The sequence below is a fragment of the Coregonus lavaretus genome (assembly GCF_964263955.1).
Source record: "Coregonus lavaretus genome assembly, chromosome: 24".
NCBI lineage: Eukaryota > Metazoa > Chordata > Actinopteri > Salmoniformes > Salmonidae > Coregonus > Coregonus lavaretus.
Genome location: NC_140011.1, coordinates 27521416 through 27543092, shown reverse-complemented (window position 1 = coordinate 27543092; position 21677 = coordinate 27521416). Strand labels below are relative to the sequence as shown.

The 21677-nt window shown below is 42.6% G+C and overlaps 1 protein-coding gene across 1 annotated transcript; it reads left to right on the top strand.

The window, feature by feature from the left end:
• The first annotated feature begins 5231 nt into the window (after positions 1 to 5231).
• On the top strand, positions 5232 to 18822 carry LOC311099312 (general transcription factor 3C polypeptide 5-like). Its single transcript, XM_084140037.1, has 11 exons — positions 5232 to 5617; positions 6020 to 6218; positions 6909 to 7107; positions 7394 to 7589; positions 8191 to 8295; positions 8798 to 8912; positions 9047 to 9127; positions 12480 to 12565; positions 12691 to 12773; positions 16335 to 16477; positions 18535 to 18822. The coding sequence occupies exons 1-11, from the start codon at positions 5381 to 5383 to the stop codon at positions 18687 to 18689; spliced, it is 1599 nt and encodes a 532-aa protein (XP_083996163.1). The 5' UTR covers positions 5232 to 5380; the 3' UTR covers positions 18690 to 18822.
• Positions 18823 to 21677: the final 2855 nt, after the last annotated feature.

Genomic DNA, 21677 nt, shown 5'->3' with positions numbered 1-21677 from the left:
TGTTTCCTGAAGTCCACGATCATCTCCTTTGTTTTGTTGACATTAAGTGAGAGGTTATTTTCCTGGCACCACACTCTCAGAGCCCTCACCTCCTCCCTGTATGTTGTCTCGTCATTGTTGGTAATCAAGCCTATCACTGTTGTGTCGTCTGCAAACTTGATGATTGAGTTGGAGGCATGCCTGGCCACGCAGTCATGGGTGAACAGGGAGTACAGGAGGGGGCTGAGCACGCACCCTTGAGGGGCCCCAGTGTTGAGGATCAGCAATGTTGAGATGTTGTTTCCTACCTTCACTACCTGGGGGTGGTCCGTCAGGAAGTCCAGGACCCAGTTGCACAGGGCGGGGTTCAGACCCAGGGCCTCAAGCTTAATGATGAGCTTAGAGGGTACTATGGTGTTGAATGCTGAGCTATAGTCAATGAACAGCATTCTTACACAGGTATTTCTCTTGTCCAGATGGGATAGGGCAGTGTGCAGTGTGATGGCGATTGCTTCGTCTGTGGATCTATTGGGGCAGTAAGCAAATTGAAGTGTGTCTAGGGTGACAGGTAAGGTAGAGGTGATATGATCCTTGACTAGTCTCTCAAAGCACTTCATGATGACAGAGGTGAGTGCTACGGGGCGATAGTCATTTAGTTCAGTTACCATTGCTTTCTTGGGTACAGGAACAATGGTGGCTATCTTGACGTATGTGGGGACAGCAGACTGGGATAGGGAGAGATTGAATATGTCCGTAAACACACCAGCCAGCTGGTCTGCGCATGCTCTGAGGACGCGGCTAGGGATGTCGTCTGGGCCGGCAGCCTTGCGGGGGTTAACATGCTTAAACGTCTTACTCACATCGGCCACGGAGAAGGAGAGCCCACAGTCCTTGGTAGTGGGCCACGTCGTTGGCACTGTGTTATCCTCAAAGCGGGCGAAGAAGGTGTTTAGCTTGTCCTGAAGCAAGACGTCAGTGTCGGCGACGTGGCTGGTTTTCCTTTTGTAGTCCGTGATTGTTTGTAGACCCTGCCACATACATCTTGTGTCTGAGCCGTTGAATTGCGACTCAACTTTGTCTCTATACTGATGTTTTGCCTGTTTAATTGCCTTGCCGATTGAGTAGCTACACTGTTTGTATTCTGCTAAATTCCCAGTCACCTTGCCATGGTTAAATGTGGTGGTTTCGCGTGAATGCTGCCATCTATCCATGGTTTCTGGTTAGGGCAGGTTTTAATAGTCACAACTTTTTTTTATTTTTTATTTAACCTTTATATAACTAGGCAAGTCAGTTAAGAACAAATTCATATTTACAATGACGGCCTACATCTCCTATACACTTCCTGATAAACTCGCCTAAATTATTTTCTCAAGCTACCCGGAACATATCCCAGTCCGCGTGATCAAAACAATCTTGAAGCGTGGATTCTGATTGGTCAGACCAGCTTTGAATAGTCCTTAGCACGGGTACTTCCTGTTTGAGTTTCTGCCTATAGGAAGGGAGGAGCAAAATGGAGTCGTGGTCAGATTTGCCGAAAGGATGGTGGGGGAGGGCCTTATAACCATCCCGGAAGTTCAAATAGCAATGGTAGAGAATTTTTGCAGCCCGTGTACAACAGTCAATATGTTGATAGAACTTCAGTAGCCTAGTCCTCAAATTTGCCTTGTTAAAAATCCCTGGCTACAATAAATGCAGCCTCAGGATATGTGGTTTCCAGTTTGCATAAAGTCTAGTGAAGTTCTTTGAGGGCCGTCGTGGTATCGGCTTGAGGGGGGATATACACGGCCGTGACTATAACTGAATAAAATTATTATTATTATTTTCCCAGCTGTATGTAATGATAAAAAAACACTTTCTGTGCTAATAATGTAAAAAATAATAAATAAATAAACAAAATACTGCAAAGTTTCCTAAGAGCTAGTCGCGAGCCCGCCATCTTCGTTGGCGCCAGGTTCAGGTTTAAAAGCATGATAACTCTTTATTAAGTGGAGGAATTGTCCTTTTGACTTGTAGCTAGTGTAACGCAATTAAGAACGTGCCATAAATTCACTCCACAGCTAGCTTGAAATGTCCAGGATGGAGCCATCCCCAGTCGGTAGCTATCAGGTAGTTCAACCGGTTGGAATATTGTCAAGTAGAGGCTCACTGGTTTGAGCCCAGTATGGGGCAGTCGGTTGGTGAAGTAAGCTAAGCTGTTAGCAGCACGAGAGAGACTACAAGGACACAGCCAACACTTAAACCAAAACCTAACCTTAACCTAATTTAAAAAATGGTGTGCCCTTTATAGCCTTTCCATTACAGCACACACTGACCCTCGTTATACTAGTCTGGCTCTCTACTACCCCCGTGTGGCTTGAAATTGCTTTAGACTTCAGATCTAGTTTGAGGGTCCATGCCATGCGGCATCCTTGCGACGTCCCTACCCCTGTTGAAATTTAAAATTGTCAAGGGTCAAGATTAGGGTTAGGTTAGGTTATGGTTATGATTTAGGGTAGGGCTGTCCCAAGGATCACGGATAGCACTGAACGTAGTGATAATTACTAGACCTGGATGAATATAGCCTATCGGTTTTATATGGAGAAAAAAAAAACTTGGGGCTGACATCAAACATGCTTATTTTTTATTTATTTTTTATTTAACAGTAACATGAAAAACACAAAAAACAGAACAGCCAGAGGGATCACAAAAATAAATGAGGAGAGAAAACTATATATAAAAAAAACCACAAATCCACATTACATCAAATCAAATACAGACATGTAATGAATACATTTTTTGGAGATTTTGTTTTGAATACGTTTTAATAGTGCTAAATAGTTTTCCAAATCTGATAAAAATAAATAAAAAAGGGGCTTTTTCTTCATACATTTCGATTTGTAAATGAAATATTTTCCTAATAAAATAAAGAGATTAACGACATACTGACGTTCAATTGTGGAATCAGTGTAGTAAAATAATATGTCAAACTTAGATATTTCAATGGTTGTATGCATTTTGTTCCCAAGATATAGTTGTACATCAGTCCAGAACACCTCACTATGTGAACAATTACAAAATAAGTGCTCAATAGATTCAGTTTCTAGTTCACAAAAACTGCATTCACTAGTAACCAGGGGCGGTGTGTTCATTAGGGCGATATGGGCGACGCACTGCCAAACGGGAAAAGGAAGGGATTTTTTTCTAATCAATTATATCACGGCAACAGTAGTTATCAGTGTTCTAATCTAGACGTCTGATCTGCCACTAAATGTCCAATCAGGCTAAAGTCGTGCTTCAAATGCCCCCCCCCCCCCCCCTTTTGGGGCGATTTCAGTCAGGTTGAAAATCGCCCCAGAAGTCTCTCATAGACTCTCATGTAAAAAAAATTTTTTTCAAATATCAGAGCTTTCAATACAATCTCTATGGGTTTCTGAGGGCTTGCACTTACGCGCTTTCGTCATACGTAACATAACCATGAACGTAACTAAGAAAAGAGCGGGTAGCAGCGTCAATCAATTCACGTACTACTATCAAGATGGCTAACGTTCAGTGCAACTCGATTGTCTCTTTGAAAGAAGTTCACATCAAAGACCATTCAAAACGAGCTACTGGAGTGTATGCTAGCGGTCATGAGGGAACATATTGTGGAGGAGGTGAAGTCGGCGAACTTCGTAGCTATCCAAGCTGACGAGACCACGGACGTTTCTACACAGACACAGCTGGTGCTTGTGCTGAGGTACATAGATAGCAACCACAAAGTGCAGGAGCGCTTTTTTGAGTTCCTTCCCATCTCGGAATCAACCTCAGTCTCAATCGCCAGTGTGCTTTTGGAGAGACTGAACTGTATTTTTGCCGACGACGAGAAAGTCAAACTGTGGTGCACTGGCACTGTACCAGGTTCTCATGAGCTACAACCTCCAGGAGACGTTCTCTGAGACTGTGACTCTGTTGAACATCCTCATAACTACTCCAATGACAACAGCTGAAGCTGAGAGATGTTTCTCAACTTTGACACGAGTTAAGACATTCCTGCGAAATTCAATGGGCCAGGAACGTCTGAATGCACTGGCCATGCTTTCCATGGAGAGGGAACTAGTCCTCAGCATGCCTGATTTCAATGAGAAAGTCATTGACCGCTTTGCTGCATTGAAAGAGAGAAGAGAACAGTTTCAGTACAAGTCATGTAGCCTCTCTCTCTCTTTGTCCCTCCCTGTCTGTCTCTTTAACACACACACGCCCAAATCAGTTCACAGTTGATGTTGTTTAAAATAGTTATTTTTCTTTTTTTTTTTTTGTAAAAAATAAATAAAAATCTGTTCATGTTCATTTTTACAAATCTATACAATTGGCCAGAATATGGTTGTTCATATTTACAAATCTATACAATTGGCCAGAATATGGTTGTTCATTTTTACAAAGCCATACAGATAGCTGTGTTTACCTTTTCTAGAAATTATTTTCAAATTCTGTTTTCAGGCAAAATGTCTATTACTGTTCATTTTCACAAATATATACAAGAGGGCAGAATATGGAAGTCTATAAAAATTTCTTATTACCAATAACTTGCATCAATGTTTTCAGTAGCCTCTATCAAAAGCTCCTGCTTGCTTGTTGTGAATTATGCTCAGGTGCACATATTTCCAATTCAACCATGAGGCAAAAAATGTGGTAAAAGCTCTTGTTGATCCTGCAATCTGAACAAATACCAAGATGCTGTATTTTCAGCTGATATTTCATTTGTTTATGGAAATGCATATTGTTTATGCAGTGTTGAGGAATGTGAAAGAACACCCTTGATTATTTTTACTGTGATAACTTATTTTGCTTTTGTAAGCCAACACTTTTGAGATCAGTCAATAAATGCTTCTGGCATTGACTTATATGCTGCCCCTGTCTTCATGTTGTTGCTGGACATATCTTTTTGAAAATGTGTGTAGGTCACCTAAATCATCAGAAAAATTGCCCCCCCTGAGAATTTTTTCAGGAGCCGCCACTGCTAGTAACATCAGGTATATATTTAGAAATGTAAATGTAATGTAAATCAGGCTATTACACGGGTAGAATCTATGGATAATCTTAAAGGAGATCTCCTTTACTTTATTGGTCACCATACATTTGTGTGGAGTGAGCAAGAGGCGCCAGTTTAGATCAAACGATAAAGCCCAATAAAATATAGCACAAACATGCTTCTTCCATAGCCTATATTTGTCTAGGTCTAATAATTCTCGCTAGCCGGCCGGAACTATGAACAAGTCCAATTGTTTCCACCCGGAGGGATTTATTGGTCGAAATATTTGAGCTGTTTACAAACCAGAAAACCACACACTTGTTATCTGTAAATTGTGTTGTTAATTAGCCAACGTAAGGGCATTCAAATAACACAATAAACTCAAACTTTGACAGTTATTTATCCAAAGGTGAGATGGCAGCATCGGGGCTGGACGATTTGAATTTTACAATGAAAGAGATAACCGGCACGCGCCAGTCAGTCTCGGGCAGCGCAAGTGACGAATCGTCCACTGCCAGTGTTGTGCCTGAGAGCTCGTCGATTCTTTCCATATCAGAAGAGAATAAACTCGTCTGTGTGGAATATCCAGGTATTATCTCCAATGTGGACAAGATGCTGGAAAGTATTGGGGGTATACAAGGAGTGTCCAAGGTGAGTAAGCAACTCAAGCTAGCTAGCCACACACGTCAATCAGCGCATGCGCGACTTGTCAGTCGCTAGCTAGTTAGCTACGTTACTCTGCTTGCAATGTTTATGCATGTATATAGCTAGCTACATTTACATTTACATCATTTAGCAGACGCTCTTATTCAGAACGACTTACAAATTGGTGCATTCAACTTATGATAGCCAGTGGGACAACCACCTAGATACATGTCTTAATGAGATAAATGTTATCATTCACACCATATTAGTTGACTGTAGGTAACAGGTGCTAGCTAGCTAGTTCAGCCATGCATACCTACTCACATGTTGTTGTTCCCGTAATCACCACCACTATTTGTATTGTTCATAATAATGATGATGAACTAAACAGGAAGTGTTTCTCCACAGACCTATGCTGACCCCAGCAGGCGGTTGGAGCTCCGCTTTCGTCCTCAGGACCCGTTCTGTCACCCTGTCTGTGGAAACCGTTTCCCCTCCACCAACCTGCTGCTGCGCATGAAAAGGAGGGTGCGCAAAGGCAACCCCAAGGAGGCCCAAATCAACATGGACATCCTGGGTGTCATCGGGACAACATACAAATTCCAAGGTTCAACTTCTTAAACGCCAAACTCTTGAGTGTCTGTGACCCCTTTATATCGCTTTATGATTCATTTCCATTGCCTCCCTACTCTGATCTGTGCTGTTATTACTCTTCATTGTGTATTTGTTGATTTAGGTTGGACACAGAGTGAATAGAACATTAAGAACACCTTCTCTTTCCATGACATAGACTGACCAGGTGAATGCTATGATCCTTTATTGAGGCCATTTGTTAAATCCACTTCAGTGAGTGTAGATGAAGAGGAGGAGATGGGTTAAAGAAGAATTTCTAAGCCTTGAGACAATTGAGACATGGATTGTGTATGTGTGCCATTCAGAGGGTGAATGGGCAAGACAAAAGATCTAAGTGCCTTTGAACGGGGTGTGGTAGTAGGTGCCAGGCGCACCGGTTTGTGTCAACAACTGCAACGCTGCTGTGTTTTTCATGCTCAACTGTTTCCCGTGTGTATCAAGAATGGTCGACCACACAAAGGACATCCAGCTTACTTGACACAACTGTAGGAAGCATTGGAGTCAACATGTGCCAGCATTCCTGTGGAATGCTTTCGACACCTTGTAGAGTCCATGCCCTGACGAATTGAGGCTGTTCTGAGGGCAAAAGTGGGGGGTGCAACTCAATATTAGGAAGGTGTTCTTAATGTTTTGTACACTCAGTGTATATTGTTAATTGTTGCAGGGATGGCAGACTTCCAGTATCTTGCGGTACATTCAGCAAAGGACGGCTCACATACATCCCTCTACGATAAGATCATCTTGCGTAAACCAGAGAATAATGAGTTCTTTGAGCAGCCTGTGCCCCTCTTCCTTCCTCCACCCATCTTCTCTCGCCTGGACAGTGCTGTGGACTATAACTACCGACCTGAAATCCAACACAAGTAAGCAGGGGCACTGGGGCAGGAGTGGGAGCAGCACATTTTCACCCTCATCAGAGGTAGTGTGTTCAGCTCAGAAATAAATATGCCAATGGAAGTCAACATGTAGTGTGTCAACAATAATGCGTAAGAATTCCCAACAACTTTACACAATGGTGTGTTCAACAACAGGAGCAAGACAAGAAGCCCCTTATTTAGTTATAAAGATGCAGGTGCTAATAGATGTGGCCATTGGCCAACCCATAGGGGTTATTAGCTAAACCATTGTGGACTTGTGTCTTCTGTGCAGAGAAGGCCATTGTCCCCCGACAGTCTCCAGGGATAATTTGATTGGTTTGAGTCGAGCCCGTCGGCCTCACAACGCCATCTTCCTCAACTTTTATGACCAGAACATCCCCACGGAGCCCCTGGAGGCTGCCAAGGTCAACTGGAAGAGAGTGTGTGTTCACCCCAGTGACATAAAGGCAGAGGAACAACTGAAGAAGGTCAGTATACTTTGCATTGGGCTTCTGAGGTTTATTCACAAGCCATTGTGAAGACTGCATGAAGTCAAACGCAGGGGGGGATGTCTTCACGTTTTAAACTCTTCTTGTATTATTGATCATCACAGATGTGTTAATCACATATACATAGGAACATAGCTTTTTTTCAGTTTGAGCCTTTTGGTTTTTATCGTAATGCTATTTCAAGACCGAAGCGTTTACTTAAGTGTTAGCCTATAGGCTAGTTTGTATTTGATATCTCTGATTTAGAGGGAATTACAATGGACACTCTCAGACCTTGATGACGTTACCCAGTTTTTTTGTTCTTGTTGGCCAACAGTTTACCCACCTTTTGCGGAAAAATACATTGAAAGTATAGGGAGCTTTACGTTTTTCACCGCGACCGGTGATCAGAGTTTACCCGCCTATTTTTTTTTACCGCTACATCATTGACGTTACCTGCCCACCTATATTTTTTACATCACCATGTACAGAGGATGTTCCTATGGTATTTTTATATGGAAAATGTACACATGGGAAATGTTACGTCCATTGCTTTGATATCCCCTCTGTGTTATCTTTTCCCAAACCGCACTGTGTGTAGATGTTTGAGAGCCGGCCCATCTGGTCCGGGTACGCGGTCAAGGCCAACCTGGACATCCACCCTGATAAACTGAAGCTGCTGCTCCCTATCGTGGCCTACTATATGGTGAGGAGACCTAGACCAGCCAATGGTTAAAGCGACAGGGAACACACCTCCAAAAATAGCTAATGTCTGCTTTCTAACTGTCACCATGGATACTACAGCCCAAGCTCAAGGTCACATACCTGTATACCATTCACCAGGATGCCAATTGTTTGGCAGTCTGCATATTCCCTGAGACCTAACTAATCTATATGGGGAGGAGTCCTAAACCAGTCGGGGGTCAATGAAGGGAAATAGGGCATCTCTCCATTTACATGCCATGTCTTATTCAATTCACTTGAATTTAAATTAACCTCTTGAGGGAAGTAGAAATGGATGGTGGTGAGAGAGAGAAAGAAGACGCAAACATTAACATCTATTTGATCAATATTTGATTAATAGAATATTAAATAAAAAGGTACAGTGTGAGTCCTCGCAATGAAATCATCGAGTGAGTCAACGGAACAACCCATTGTTCTTAAATGCCATACAAATTCCATCAAAACCTGATATGTGTGTCCTCTAGGTGACAGGCCCCTGGAGGAGCCTCTGGGTGAGATTTGGCTACGACCCCTGCAAGACACCAGAGGCCAAGAAATACCAGGTGCTGGACTTCAGGATCCGCTGCAGTACCAAGCACGGTGAGGAGTGGGGGCAGGGTGGAGGTTTGATTCAAACTAATCTGGTGGGACAATTAAATCCCACAGCCTTTGTTAATCCAGTCATCATGCATTGTTTTATGAGACTGTGTTTTCCCCCCTGTGACTGTCTTTAGGATATACTATAAATGACATGCCAGTGAAGGCCAAGAGGAGCACGTTCAACTATACCCTGCCAATCACAGTTAATAAAGCAGGTGAGCAACTGGGCATATGTCTGGCGCCGGAGTGATGGCGCCGGAGAAGATGGCTGCCGTTTTACAAATTGTACTATTATTTGTAATTTTTTCTGTACGTAATGTTTCTGCCAACAACTCTTATGACCAAAAAGAGCTTCTGGATATCAGGACAGCGATTACTCACCTTGTATTGGATAAAGATTTTTTCTTCAACGAGTCGGACGCGAAGGATATCCTACAGACACCCGGCAAGGCCCAAATCCCCGTAATTCGCATGAGAAAGAGACAGAGATATCGTGGACGTAGGTCAGGGTGCCTTGTAAGGATCCAACGGCGAGCGAGTAAATTGCCTCTTCCATCAATCCTATTAGCCAATGTTCAATCATTTGAAAACAAATTGGATGACCTAAGATTAAGGTTATCCTACCAACGGGACATAAAAATCTGTAATATCTAATGTTTCTCCGAGTCGTGGCTGAACGACGACATGGACAACATACAGCTGAAGGGATATACGCTACATCGGCAGGATAGAACGGCTGACTCCGGTAAGACAAGGGGTGGCGGTCTGTGTATATTTGTAAACAACAGCTGGTGCATAAAATCTAATACTAAGGAAGTCTCAAGGTTTTGCTCGCCTGAGGTATCTCATGATAAGCTGTAGAACACACTATTTACCAAGAGACTTTTCATCTATATTTTTCGTAGCTGTCTATCTACCACCACAAACCGATGCTGGCATTAAGATTGCACTCAATGAGCTGTGTAAGTCCATAAGTAAGCAGGAAAACACTCATCCAGAGGCAGCGCTCCTAGTGGCCTGGGACTTTAATGCAGTTAAACTTAAATCCGTTCTACCTAATTTCTACCAGCATGATAAATGTGCAACCAGAGGAAAAAAAACTCTAGACCACCTTTACTCCACACATAGAGACTCATACAAAGCTCTCCCTCGCCCTCCATTTGGCAAATCTGACCATAACTCTATCCTCCTGATTCCAGTTTATAAGCAAAAACTAAAGCAGGAAGCACCAGTAACTCGGTTAATAAAAAAGTGGTCAGATGACGCAGATGCTAAGCTACATGACTGTTTTGCTAGCACAGACTGGAATATGTTCAGGGATTCTTCAGATAGCATTGAGGAGTACACCACATCAGTCACTGGCTTCATCAATAAGCGCATTGATGACGTCGTCCCCACAGTGACCGTACGTACCCCAACCGGAAGCCATGGATTACAGGCAACATCCACACTGATCTAAAGGGAAGAGCTGCCGCTTTCAAGGAGCGGGACTCTAACCCGGACGCTTATAAGAAATCCTGCTATGCCCTCCGACGAACCATCAAACAGGCAAAGAGTCGATACAGGACTAAGATTGAATCATACTACACCGGCTCTGACGCTCGTCGGATGTGGCAGTGCTTGAAAACTATTACAGACTTCAAAGGGAAGCACAGCCGCGAGCTGCCCAGTGACACAAGCCTACCAGACGAACTAAATCACTTCTATGCTCGCTTCGAGGCAAGCAACACTGAAGCATGCATGAGAGCACCAGCTGTTCCGGATGACTATGCGATCACGCTCTCCGTACCCAATGTGGGTAAGACTTTTAAGCAGGTCAACATTCACAAGGCCGAAGGGCCAGATGGATTACCAGGACGTGTACTCTGAGCATGTGCTGACCAACTGGCAAGTGTCTTCACTGACATTTTCAACATGTCCCTGACTGAGTCTTTAATACCAACATGTTTCAAGCAGACCACCATAGTCCCTGTGCCCAAGGACACTAATATAACCTGCATAAATGACTACCGACCCGTAGCACTCACGTCTGTAGCTATGAAGTGCTTTGGAATGCTGGTCATGGCTCACATCAACACCATTATCCCAGAAACCCTAGACCCACTCAATTTGCATACCGCCCCAACAGATCCACAGATTATGCATTTTCTATTGCACTCCACACTGCCCTTTCCCACCTGGACAAGAGGAACACCTACGTGAGAATGCTATTAATTGACTACAGCTCAGCGTTCAACACCATAGTGGCCTCAAAGCTCATCACTAAGCTAAGGATCCTGGTACTAAACACCTCCCTCTGCAACTGGATCCTGGACTTCCTGTTGAGTCGCCCCCAGGTGGTAAGGGTAGGTAACAACACATCTGCCACACTGATCCTCAACACAGGGGCCCCTCAGGGGTGCGTTCTCAGTCCCCTCCTGTACTCTCTGTTCACCCATGATTGCATGGCCAGGCACGACTCCAACACCATCATTAAGTTTGTTGATGACACAACAGTGGTAGGCCTGATCACCGACAACGATGAGACAGCCTATAGGGAGGAGGTCAGAGACCTGGCCGTGTGGTGCCAGGATAACAACCTCTCCCTCAATGTGGTCAAGACAAAGGAGATGATTGTGGACTACAGGAAAAAAAAAAAAGAGGACTGAGCATGCCCCCATTCTCATCGACGGGGCTGTAGTGGAGCAGGTTGAGAGCTTCAAGTTGCTTGGTGTCCACATCACCAATGAACTGTCATGGTCCAAATACAAAGAGGGCACAACAAAGCCTATTCCCCCTCAGGAGACTGAAAAGATTTGGCATGGGTCCTCAGATCCTCAAAAAGTTATACAGCTGCACCATCGAGAGCATCCTGACTGGTTGCATAACCGCCTGGTATGGCAACTGCTCGGCCTCCGACCGCAAGGCACTACAGAGGGCCCAGTACCTCACTGGGGCCAAGCTTCCTGCCATCCAGGACCTCTATACCAGGTGGTGTCAGAGGAAGGCCCTCAAAATTGTCAAAGACTCCAGCCACCCTAATCATAAACTGTTCTCTCTGGTACCGCATGGCAAGCGGTACCGGTGAGCCAAGTCTAGGTCGAAAAGGCTTCACAGCAGCTTCTACGCCCCAAGCCATAAGACTCCTGAACAGCTAATCATGGCTACCAGGACTATTTTCACTGCCTCTTTTACGTTGCTGCTACTCTGTTTATTATTTATGCATAGTCACTTTAACTCTACACACGTACATATTACCTCAACTAGCCGGTGCCCCTGCACATTGACTCTGCACCGGTACCCCCCCTGTATATAGTCTCCCTACTGTTATTTTACTGCTGCTCTTTAGTTATCTGCTTTTCTTTTTTTACTTAACACTTTTTTTATTTAACTTTTTTATTTTAAGAAAAAAATCCATTGTTTGTTAAGGGCTTGTAAGTAAGCATTTCACTGTAATGTCTACACCTGTTGTATTCGGCACAGGTGGCAAATAAAATTTGATTTGATTTGTGTGTTACTGGGTCTGTGTTTGCCTGTGTGTGTGCATTAGTGATGTTTTTCTCGCTAATGTTCCTCTTTATTGTTCAGTGCCCCAGGCTGCTAATGTGACAGATTTACCCCCTGAGGGCCCTGCCGGTGGACGTAGTGCTAATATAACCAGGTACCAGCTCAAGGTAAGAGACTAAAAACTTCACCACAATTTGCTCACTCTCTACATGTTATACTGTACTCACAAGAATATCACAGTAATAAGACCTCGCATGCTAACCCCCCTCTACCCTGTCTCCTGTTTGTCCAGGATTCCTCATACATATTCCGAGATGGGACCCTGCCCCCCCACAGGCAGATGTTCTACCAGCTCTGTGATCTGGACGTGGAGAGGTAAGATCCAACATTGTATACAGGCGATTCCATTAGAGATTGTCCCAAAAATATTGATAATGTTTTGTATCTTCCTGAAATAAAGTCCATAGAAAGGTTCTTTGGGGGAAGGATGTTTGGCATAACTTTGAAATCTGTATCCAAACTAATTATGTTTAACATTTTGGCCTTACCAGGTCTTCTTTAAGACATTACAACGGTGAGTCTGTAGATGCTACATAGCCAGGCTTAGTGTCATTTGAACCGTAATGTGTGCTCTGAAATATGAGTAGTGCTGAGATTAAGAATACAATTTCTATACATTTATGGATCATAAAAAATATAAACATAAATTTCTTAAAAGTACCCTTTGTGATTTTCAGTATTTGGCATATTGTTTTAGACAATATACTCTACAACTACATCACATTTCCAGAGTGGGCTATCTGCTACTTTTTAAGTTATGATACATTTTATGAGCAACACCAACACATTGAATTTGAGAATGGATTCAAAGGAACTCCCTCTGCTGGCGACTTGCTGAATGTGCAATCCTAAATAAGGGCTGTGATTGGCCTATAATTTAAATAAATAAAATGGGTCAGATCACACAGTAAGGTTTCAAATGACACCAAGAATGGCTTTGTAGCATATAAACATAAATCCCACATTTTGTTGTTTAACAGCCTGAATTCAAAAGGAATTAAATTGATTATTTTTCTCACCCATCTACACACAATACCCCATAATGACAAAGTCCCCAAAATGTTCAGATTCTTTTAGCAAATTTATTGAAAATGAAATACAGAAATATTTCATTTACATACAGTGAGGGAAAAAAGTATTTGATCCCCTGCTGATTTTGTACGTTTGCCCACTGACAAAGACATGATCAGTCTATAATTTAAATGGTAGGTTTATTTGAACAGTGAGAGACAGAATAACAACAAAACAATCCAGAAAAACGCATGTTAAAAATTTTATAAATTGATTTGCATTTTAATGAGGGAAATAAGTATTTGACCCCCTCTCAATCAGAAAGATTTCTGGCTCCCAGGTGTTTTTTATACAGGTAACGAGCTGAGATTAGGAGCACACTCTTAAATGGAGTGCTCCTAATCTCAGCTTGTTACCTGTATAAAAGACACCTGTCCACAGAAGCAATCAATCAATCAGATTCCAAACTCTCCACCATGGCCAAGACCAAAGAGCTCTTCAAGGATGTCAGGGTCAAGATTGTAGACCTACACAAGGCTGGAATGGGCTACAAGACCATCGCCAAGCAGCTTGGTTAGAAGGTGACAGTTGGTGCGATTATTCGCAAATGGAAGAAACACAAAATAACTGTCAATCTCACTCAGCCTGGGGCTCCATGCAAGATCTCACCTCGTGGAGTTGCAATGATCATGAGAACGGTGATGAATCAGCCCAGAACTACACGGGAGGATCTTGTCAATGATCTCAAGGCAGCTGGGACCAGAGTCACCAAGAAAACAATTGGTAACACACTACGCCGTGAAGGACAACTTCACGCATCAAAGGGACGATGGACGGGGCCATGTACTGTCAAATCTTGGGTGAGAACCTCCTTCCCTCAGCCAGGGCATTGAAAATGGGTCGATGATGGGTATTCCAGTATGACAATGACCCAAAACACACGGCCAAGGCAACAAAGGAGTGGCTCAAGAAGAAGCACATTAAGGTCCTGGAGTGGCCTAGCCAGTCTCCAGACCTTAATCCCATAGAAAATCTGTGGAGGGAGCTGAAGGTTCGAGTTGCCAAACGTCAGCCTCTAAACCTTAATGACTTGGAGAAGATCTGCAAAGAGGAGTGGAACAAAATCCCTCCTGAGATGTGTGCAAACCTGGTGGCCATCTACAAGAAACGTCTGACCTCTGTGATTGCCAACAAGGGTTTTGCCACCAAGTACTAAGTCATGTTTTGCAGAGGGGTCAAATACTTATTTCCCTCATTAAAATGCAAATCAATTTATAACATTTTTGACTTTTTTTGTTGTTATTCTCTCTCTCACTGTTCAAATAAACCTACCATTAAAATGTATAGACTGATCATGTTTTTGTCAGTGGGCAAACATACAAAATCAGCAGGGGATCAAATACTTTTTACCCTCACTGTAAGTATTCACACCCCTTAGTCAATACTATAGAAGCGTCTTTGGCATTGATTACAGCTGTGAGTCTTTCTGGACAAGTCTCTAAGAGCTTTCCACACCAGGATTGTGCAACCATTATTATTTTCAAAATTCTTCAAGCTCTGTCAAATTTGGTTGTTGATCATTGCTAGACAACCATTTTCAGGTCTTGTCATAGATTTCAAGTAGATTTAAGTCAAAACTGTAACTCGCCCACAATGTTCACGTTGTTCTTGGTAAGCAACTCCAGTGTAGATTTGGCCTTGTGTTTTAGGTTATTGTCCTGTTAAAAGGTGAATTCATCTCCCAGTATCTGTTGGTTAAGCAGACTGAACCAGGTATTCCTCTAGGAATTTGCCTGAGCTTAGCGCCATTCCGTTTCTTTTTATCCTGAAAAACTCCCCAGTCCTTAACGATTGCAAGGATACCCATAACATGATGCAGCAGCCACTATGCTTGAAAATATGGAGAGTGGTACTCGGTAATGTATTAGATTTGTCCCAAACATAACACTTTATATTCAGGACAAAAAATGTATTGCTTTTGCAGTATTACTTTAGTGCCATGTTGCAAACACGATGCATGTTTAGAAATTTTTTTTCTGTACAGGCTTCCTTCTTTTCACTCTGTCAATTAGGTTAGTATTGTGGATTAACTACAGATCCATCTTTAGTTTTCTCCTATCACAGCCATTAAACTCTGTAACTGTTTAAAAGTCACCATTGGCCTTATGGTGAAATCCCTGAGAGGTTTCCTTCCTCTCTGGCAAATGAGTTAGGAAAAACGCCTGTATCCTTGTAGTGACTGGGTGTTTTGATACACCATCCAAATTTAAATGAATAACTTCACCATGCTCAAAAGGATATTCATTGTCTGCTTTTTTTTTAACGATCTACCAATAGGTGCCCTTCATTGTGAGGCTTTGGAAAACCTCCCTGATCTTTGAGGTTGAATCTGTGTTTGAAATTCATTGCTCGACTGAGGGACCTTACAGATAATTGTATGTGTGGGGTACAGAGATGAGGTAGTCATTAAAAAATCATGTTAAATGCTGTTATTGCACACAGCGTGAGTCCATGCAACTTATTATGTGACTTGATAAGCATATTTTTACTCATGAACTTATTTAGGCTTGCCATAACAAAGGGGTTGAATACTTATTGACTCAAGACATTTCAGTTTGTCGTTTTTAATGAATTTGTAAACATTTTGAAAAACATTATTGTGCGTAGGCCAGTGACCAAAAAAAATCTCTATTTATCCATTTTAAATTCAGGCTGTAACACAACAAAATGTGGAAAATGTTAAGGGGTGTAAATACTTTCTGAAGACACTGTATCTTTGGGCCAATCTCGTTTGGAATTGCAGTGCAAAGATCTCTGCATGTTGTTATGTTTGTGTCTAATGTTATGACCCTGCTCCTGGCTCAGCATAAGGAACGTGATCAGTCGGAACGACGGCCAGGAGAAGGAGTGTGACGAGAGGGACGGCTGGTGTTTGTCCCACACCTCTGATGACCTCCGAGATATCATGTCCTCCATGATCAAGCAGGTTATCCGTGCCAAGAGGCCAGGTGAGACCTCTCTCTAACACTGGCGCAGCACTCACCTATGATCGACCTGGCCTGGAGTCAAACCACAGAGTTTGACTTCATGGTGAATAGGTGTTCAGTGTGTCTTGAATGAGAACCCCCTGGTCGGGGATAAAACTGTTACAGTACACAACAAGTGATGACTACAGTCCTTCCCACATGTCAAGTTGCTGTTTATTAATGTTCAGATGTGGTGCTGTGAAAAATAGTTTTAATGCCTAATTTAGATATTTTTTGCATAGAATTTCCGACATTTGATATGCAATTTTGTTACTCAAGTTGTCTATATTGAAATAGATGCAACTTCTCTTCTATAATTTCTTGTTGCCCTAGACCAGGGTTTCCCAAACTCAGCCCCCCCCCGCCCTAGAAACCCTGCCCTAGACGTCTAAATAAAGCCTTGCTCACCCAAATAATGTAAAATCGATAGGATTCTCTTTAATTTATTATTCTCTCATGGAGCGAGGACGTTAAGTGATTGGGGAGAAAATGCAATAACTCTAAAACAGAGGAAAGATTTTCCGTTCAAAATGTCTATATGTCATCAGTTTGACCTGTTTTAAGGAAATAAAAGGCTGGGAAAACGATCCAACTTATTTCTGATAATATTACAGTTCTACTTGGATGCATATTTTATGTGGTTGGTTGGAAGGAATACTGCCAGCTTTTATATTGCTGAAAAAGTTAGCATTTGTACATAGACCCTAACCGCAAATTCACTTTATCTCAAGATGCTGAAAGAAATAAATCATGTTTCTACACTCCTGTTCCTGAGGCAAAATTAACATTTGGTGTATGATTTTACTGCAAGAAATTCTTAATTCTGCAGGAGTTAATATTATATTAGGCTACATGTGAGAGGTTATAGGCCTACAGTCAGTGTCCAGACTTTAGTTACTTTTCCATTTCACTCATCTGAACTTCAATAGTTCGCTGACCAGGGGGTTCGGCTGCACCTTCCGCACCCCTACTTCCGCTGTCCCTGATGTGAACTGGTGTGGTCCAAGATTAATCACACTGTAGGCCCAGTCACCATGATAATACTTTCCTCTAGCTCTGGACAAGAGATCGTCTTTCTGAGGTTTTGATTACTTCCCCACTGCCGGTGTGAAAGTGTAGGAACAATAAGGAGTGCATCTATGCTGAACAAAAATGTCAACGCAACAGGCAACAACTTCAAACAGTTTACTGAGTTACAGTTCATATAAGGAAATCAGTCAATTGAAATACATTAATTAGGCTGTAATATATGGATTTCACATGACTGGGAATACAGATATGCATCTGTTGGTCACAGATACCTTAAAAAAGAATTAGGGGCATGGATCAGAAAATGGGGCCCTGCATTATCATGCTGAAACATGAGGTGATAGCAGCTCTGTGCATTCAAATTGCCATCGCTAAAATGCAATTGTGTTCGTTGTCCATAGCTTATGCCTGCCCATACCATAACTTCACCGCCACCATGGGGCAATCTGTTCACAACGTTGACATCAGCCAGCTGCTCGCCCACATGACGCCATACATGTGGTTGTGAGGCCGGTTGGACGTAATGCCAAATTCTCTAAAACGATATTGGAGGCGACTTATGGTAGAAAAATTAACAGTACATTTTCTGCCAACAGCTCTGGTGGACATTCCTGCAGTCAGAATACCAATTGCACGCTCCCTCAACTTGAGACATCTGGCAGTGTGTTGTGTGTCAAAACGGCACATTTTGGAGGGGCCTTTTGTCCCCAGCACAAGGTGCACCTGTGTAATGATCATGCTGTTCAATCAGCTTCTTGATATGCCACACCTGTCAGGTGGATGGATTATCTTTGCAAAGGAGAAATGCTCACTAACAGGGATTTAAACACATTTTTGTTCAGTATAGTATGTTAATGACGTGCATCAATTTGTCCATTAAATAAGTGAGTTTATGTGAGTATACAGTGTATCTTTTGTTGTTGATGTAAGATTTACATCAATTATGGGGTCATTATGAATGTTTTAGTTTTTTCTATGTCCATCATACAGTATATCTGTGCTTTTTGCAGCTCCTTACTCTTCTGGGCCTGAGAGTTCTGTTACCAGGCGAAAGACCCCAGAGAGTGGAGAGGAGGATGATGAAGAGGAGGATGAGGAAGATGAGTTTCATCCCTCAGAGGGGAGTGACAATGAGATGCAGACAGAGATGCTTGATTATATGTGAGGATGGACACGATCCATCCCTGCCTTAACAAATGGACTGTGGAATTGTACAAACTTCCTTCGTTCACTGTAAAAACGTACATTTTTGTGTATTTGCGAATTAGTGTGAATAAATGTGTTTAAGTTGAGGAGTGAACTTTTCCCCCTTTTTATTGTCCACAATGAAAAAATTCATTCAGGATAAGTGTATCAGTTATCAATAAGCTATCAGTTGGTGAGGTTATCTGGCTGTGCACATAACCATAACCAATGGAAAAAGTGACAGGAAACACTTTCAACACACCTCTAAAAATAGCATATGTCTGCTAACTCTGTCACCATGCATACTACTGCCCACACCCAAGGTCACATACCTGTATACCATCCACCAGGATACCATTTGTTTTGCTGTCTGTGCATATTCTCTGACACCTAACTCATCTATAAATTGTATAGATTGCATTACATGAGCTGCAAAATATTTAGTAATGCGATGGGGTCTGATTTGTATTTATTATGGATTCCCATTAGCTGCTTCCAAGGCAGCAGCTACTCTTCCTAGGATCTTGCAAAATTAAGGCAGTTATACCATTTTTAAAACATTACAATATATTCACATCAGATTTCACAACACATTAAGTGTGTGCCCTCAGGCCACTACTCTACTACCACATATCTATAACACAAATCCATGTGGGTATAGTGTGTATGTTATTGTGTGTTTGTATGCATGTCTATGTTTGTGTTGCTTCACGGTCCCCGCTGTTCCATAAGGTGTATTTTTATGTTTTTTACATTTAATTTTACTGCTGGCATGAGTTACTTGATGTGGAATAGAGTTCCATGTAGCCATGGCTCTATGTAGTACTGTGCGCCTCCCATAGTCTGTTCTGGACTTGGGGACTGTGAAGAGACCTCTGGTGGCATGTCTTGTGGGGTATGCCTGGGTGTCCGAGCTGTGTGCCAGTAGTTCAAACAGACAGCTTGGTGCATTCAACATGTCAATACCTCTCACAAATACAAGTAGTGATGAAGTCAATCTCTCCTCCACTTTGAGCCAGGAGAGATTGACATTATTAATGTTAGCTCTCTGTGTACATCCAAGGGCCAGCCGTGCTGCCCTGTTCTAAGCCAATTGCAATTTCCCTAAGTCCCTCTTTGTGGCACCTGACCACATGACTGAACAGTAGTCCAGGTGCGACAAATCTAGGGCCTGTAGGACCTGTCTTGTTGATAGTGCTGTTAAGAATGCAGAGCAGCGCTTTAAATGCAGAGCAGTGCTTTTCTCCTGTTATGATTGCAATTAAAGATACTGTAGGTACGGATATGCCATTCGGCTTGGGTCCTCCATCCTCAGCATTAACTGGTTGGCAAATGCTAATGTTGAAAATACAATGTACTAATTCGAGTTTGATTGAACTTTACCGCCACACAGACACTCTCTCACCATAACAACGGACTGATCCGCAGGGCAGCCCACCTCTTCACTGGCCTGGACGTCCCCGATATCAACAGGCCAAGTCTAAACGTCCCTGTGTGAGTGGCTATGGGCTGATTGGTTACCTGGGAGGAAGAGGGCACTCTGTTCGGTGTTGGCCATGTGCATGGTGTAGCTTAAATGGGACAGCAGATTTTACAGAACAAACTGAGACTAGCTAACAAGTAAGAGTAGAATCTAATAATAAAGGATAGGGTTATCACTTCAGCCAGGTCCCTAACACAGTGAGCTTCAGAAGGGGTTGTTATCTGTTGAGCCTAATCTCTAGGGTGTCCAATCCAAGATTCATATTTTGACCAATGGGTAATATTTGTTAATGTTGTAGATACTCCTCTAAGAAAACCAATGGTCCAAACCTCATGTCTCTACCAATATCCGTTCAAAAGTCATTGACATTGTTACCCTTGTATGATGGCCAAAATTAATCTAAATCAAAAGTCAAAAATAAGGAAAATGGCACAGCATCGCATCAGCTAAACTGGATGCTGTGCAGGAACGAAGGCTACCTGACAGGCTCACTTTCCCGTTGAACTCGCCATCTTTCTTCTCAAATCCACAGGACATTAAACAATATAGAGGTAAGATAGATATTGATTTTGAGACATGACCTGTATTTTTTCATATTTTAGTGTACGCTTTTCATATTAATGCGAAATCGCTGTTCTTTTTTTTTGAAGATTTCTCACAAAAATAAGCATATCTCTGTGAAATGTCAACAGAGCACTGAGCGTACCGCAAGCTTTTTATTTTCAAAGCCTTTTACATTCAGCTCGTGTCATGCTAATTTAGCTTTTTGCAACCCGCGGAAAAACTTTGAAGACTACCACTACAACAACTAAAATCCTCAAAAGTTTCTGCGAGAAAGCTGCACCGCGCTGCCAACAGAGCTCGGAGTTTGTTATCGGCTGTATAAGGTTACGAAATCTGACTTCATGGATATACTGTTAATGAAATGTTAGAAAAAGACGCCACTGAACAATTCAGAACATGAATTATCATATTTGTCTTCGTGAAATTTCATCAGAAATGTGTGTTTTCACCCTCTCTGGGCATAGTGGGTGGACACCCTAAAATATATCTTTCTCTTTCTCACTGCAGGTCAGACGTGAAACTGCTCCTGGGTTCTTTGATTAAGAAGGGAGAGGCCGCTACCAACAACGCTTTTGCAGAGTACACGGCCGACTGGGGAGACAAGCCTAGCCAGAACACAATGAAGAAGACCGTTGTTATGATCGAAACTGACTACATCTTCCTAGTTCCTACCCAGGTTGCGCTCTACCTGCACGCCTCTAATGCCCAGTAAGTCTCCCTCATTGTTACTGTAGCACAGCCTTTCTCACCCAGTTTGTTTCCCATCCTAGCATTACATATCTGATATCTAATCATTCCTCCCCTCCTTGCCCTACCCCAGATCTGCACACACCTACTCCTACCTGTTTTCGGAAACCAGCCTCATGGCCGGGATAGTCCAACCTTATCCCAGCTGGATGGAGGCTGTCAATGCTGATGATG